General features: G+C 48.2%; 1 protein-coding gene across 1 annotated transcript in view; it reads right to left on the bottom strand.

The window, feature by feature from the left end:
* Positions 1–1,966, bottom strand: part of DDOST (dolichyl-diphosphooligosaccharide--protein glycosyltransferase non-catalytic subunit) — a 4,229-nt gene extending 2,263 nt beyond the window's left edge. Inside the window, exons 1-4 of the mRNA XM_031062991.1 lie at positions 1,897–1,966; positions 1,546–1,649; positions 725–819; positions 317–410 (exon numbers count right to left, since the gene is read on the bottom strand). Of these exons, the coding sequence (XP_030918851.1) occupies positions 317–409 (93 nt within the window). The 5' untranslated portion in view covers position 410; positions 725–819; positions 1,546–1,649; positions 1,897–1,966. The remainder of the gene's footprint in view (positions 1–316; positions 411–724; positions 820–1,545; positions 1,650–1,896) is intronic.
* Positions 1,967–1,972: the final 6 nt, after the last annotated feature.

Here is a 1,972-nt window from a genome sequence, read left to right as displayed (position 1 = left end):
AAAGCCACAAGCCTTTGTTATCATTCTTTCCTATTCTATTCTTAGCTAACCTTCCGAGGAAATCCTTTCTTCTATTCTTTTAGTATAGTTTTAATATAATATATATCATAAAATAATAAATCAAGCCTTCTGAAACATGGAGTCAGATCCTCGTCTCTTCCCTCATCCTCAAACCACTGTGAACACCGTCACAGGGAAGCAGCCAACAGCCCAACCAAAATCAATCAGATCAAACACTCCAGGATTTTCCCAAGCAGCTGAAGTTAGAGGGACTGAATTGCAGAAGCACAGCTCAAAACTGTGAAAGGGAGCGTACCTGAGTGATGGGCTTGTCTGGGAAGAAGGAGTAGGAAGTGGAAGAGCCAGTGAGGATATCCAGCACCAGTGGGTTGTCGGGATCAGCCACCATCCTGCAGGGAAAGCCACAGTGAGCAGCACGAACACTCCCAGGGTCCCTGCACCCAGAGGAACATGGGGCCACCTGCTCAACCCCATGGACCCTCTCACCCTTCTACCTGCTGAGAAACTAAATATTTCTTCCACTATTTTGTTAGGAACCATTACTAAGTCAACAACTAAACTACTTTGGAGGATTTCCTTCTACTTTTGTTTGAAATCAAGAGAGATTTGTTAAGCTCACGTTAAGAGCCCCAGGGGCTGACCTCACCTCGCAGCAACACCCCAGGTTCAACTGCTCTTCCCCCACCTGACCCCTGCTGCTCACCCAACTCCTCGGAACAGGATGGGGTTCAGTGCTGCCTTGCCCACAATGGTGGGGGCCTTCAGGAGATTCTCAGTGTCCGCCACAATCAGTGTGTGCTGGGGAAACAAGAGAGATCCGTGTGAGGTGAGTCAGGGTCTAATGACAAACAGCAGCTTCTCAGTTAAAAGTTTATTTTACAGACAATTACAACTGTTGGGTGAACGCTGTAGTTCAATTAAAAAGCAAAACAACAGTATTTCTGTGTTTATGATTAAATTAGGTTAATACTGATCTTCAAGGAAATACAAACTGCCACTTGATAGAGAGCAACACCTACAGTGTTTTATTTCCCTGCATTTAGCAACCTTCATCCTCAAACCAGGACATGCACATACCTTAAACAAAAATTACCAGAGTATATTTAGCTCAGACTTTAATATATGTTTTAATTTTAAAATGCTGGATTACACCAGGCAGACAAAATTGTGGAAATGTTTGTGTGTTTCTATACTGATCTGAAAATCTGGCACTGAAATTCTCCATCTGAAGTGTTGCACTTGGTGTCTGACACGCTTCACCCTCAGGTGAAATTCCCCCCCAAGCTTCAGAGGGATCCAGAACCAGCATTAATCACTGCCTGCACACAGTGACCATCTGAAACCAGAGCCTGAAGCAACCTGACAGCAGCAGAACTGAATGCTGCAACAGGGATTATTTCCACTTTCCTGGGAGGAGCAGGGGCGAGAAGGGATAGAGAAAAAACAGGAGCACAAGGACAGAGGATTCACCCCTTGAGCTCTGCACCCACCCCAGCAGGCAGAAGGAGCAGGCAAGGCCCTCACCTGGCCGGGGTCGGAGATGTCGTAGTTGTGGTGGTCGATCACCGCTGTCCTCTCCTCATCGAACTCGATGCCACACTCGCTGCCCAGCTCTCGCAGGGGGTCACCTGCAGGGACAGTGGATCCTCCGTCACACCACACAGGGACTCAGCACTAAATTCAGCTGAGAGTTGCATGTTCAATGCACTATGAGCCAAATCCTTCCCTGCATCATGAGCTCCCCACTGAGTTCCCACTGAACGTGTTACTAAAGGCATGAATCAGCCATTTCCTCCCCGAGCAAGCCCTGAGGTGACAAGGAGCAGCTGCCTTTGCTGCAGGGAATGAATTCTCTGCAGGAACACCCGCACTCACCGATGTCCGAGCTGGCAGCGACGAGGACGCTGCCGCCGCCGTCGATGAACGCGGGGATGGTCTCCACATTGATGTT

This window comes from Geospiza fortis, unplaced genomic scaffold (assembly GCF_000277835.1).
Source record: "Geospiza fortis unplaced genomic scaffold, GeoFor_1.0 scaffold4, whole genome shotgun sequence".
NCBI classification, from domain to species: domain Eukaryota; kingdom Metazoa; phylum Chordata; class Aves; order Passeriformes; family Thraupidae; genus Geospiza; species Geospiza fortis.
Note: the sequence above shows the minus strand (reverse complement) of the source record. Positions and strands in the feature narration are given on the sequence as shown.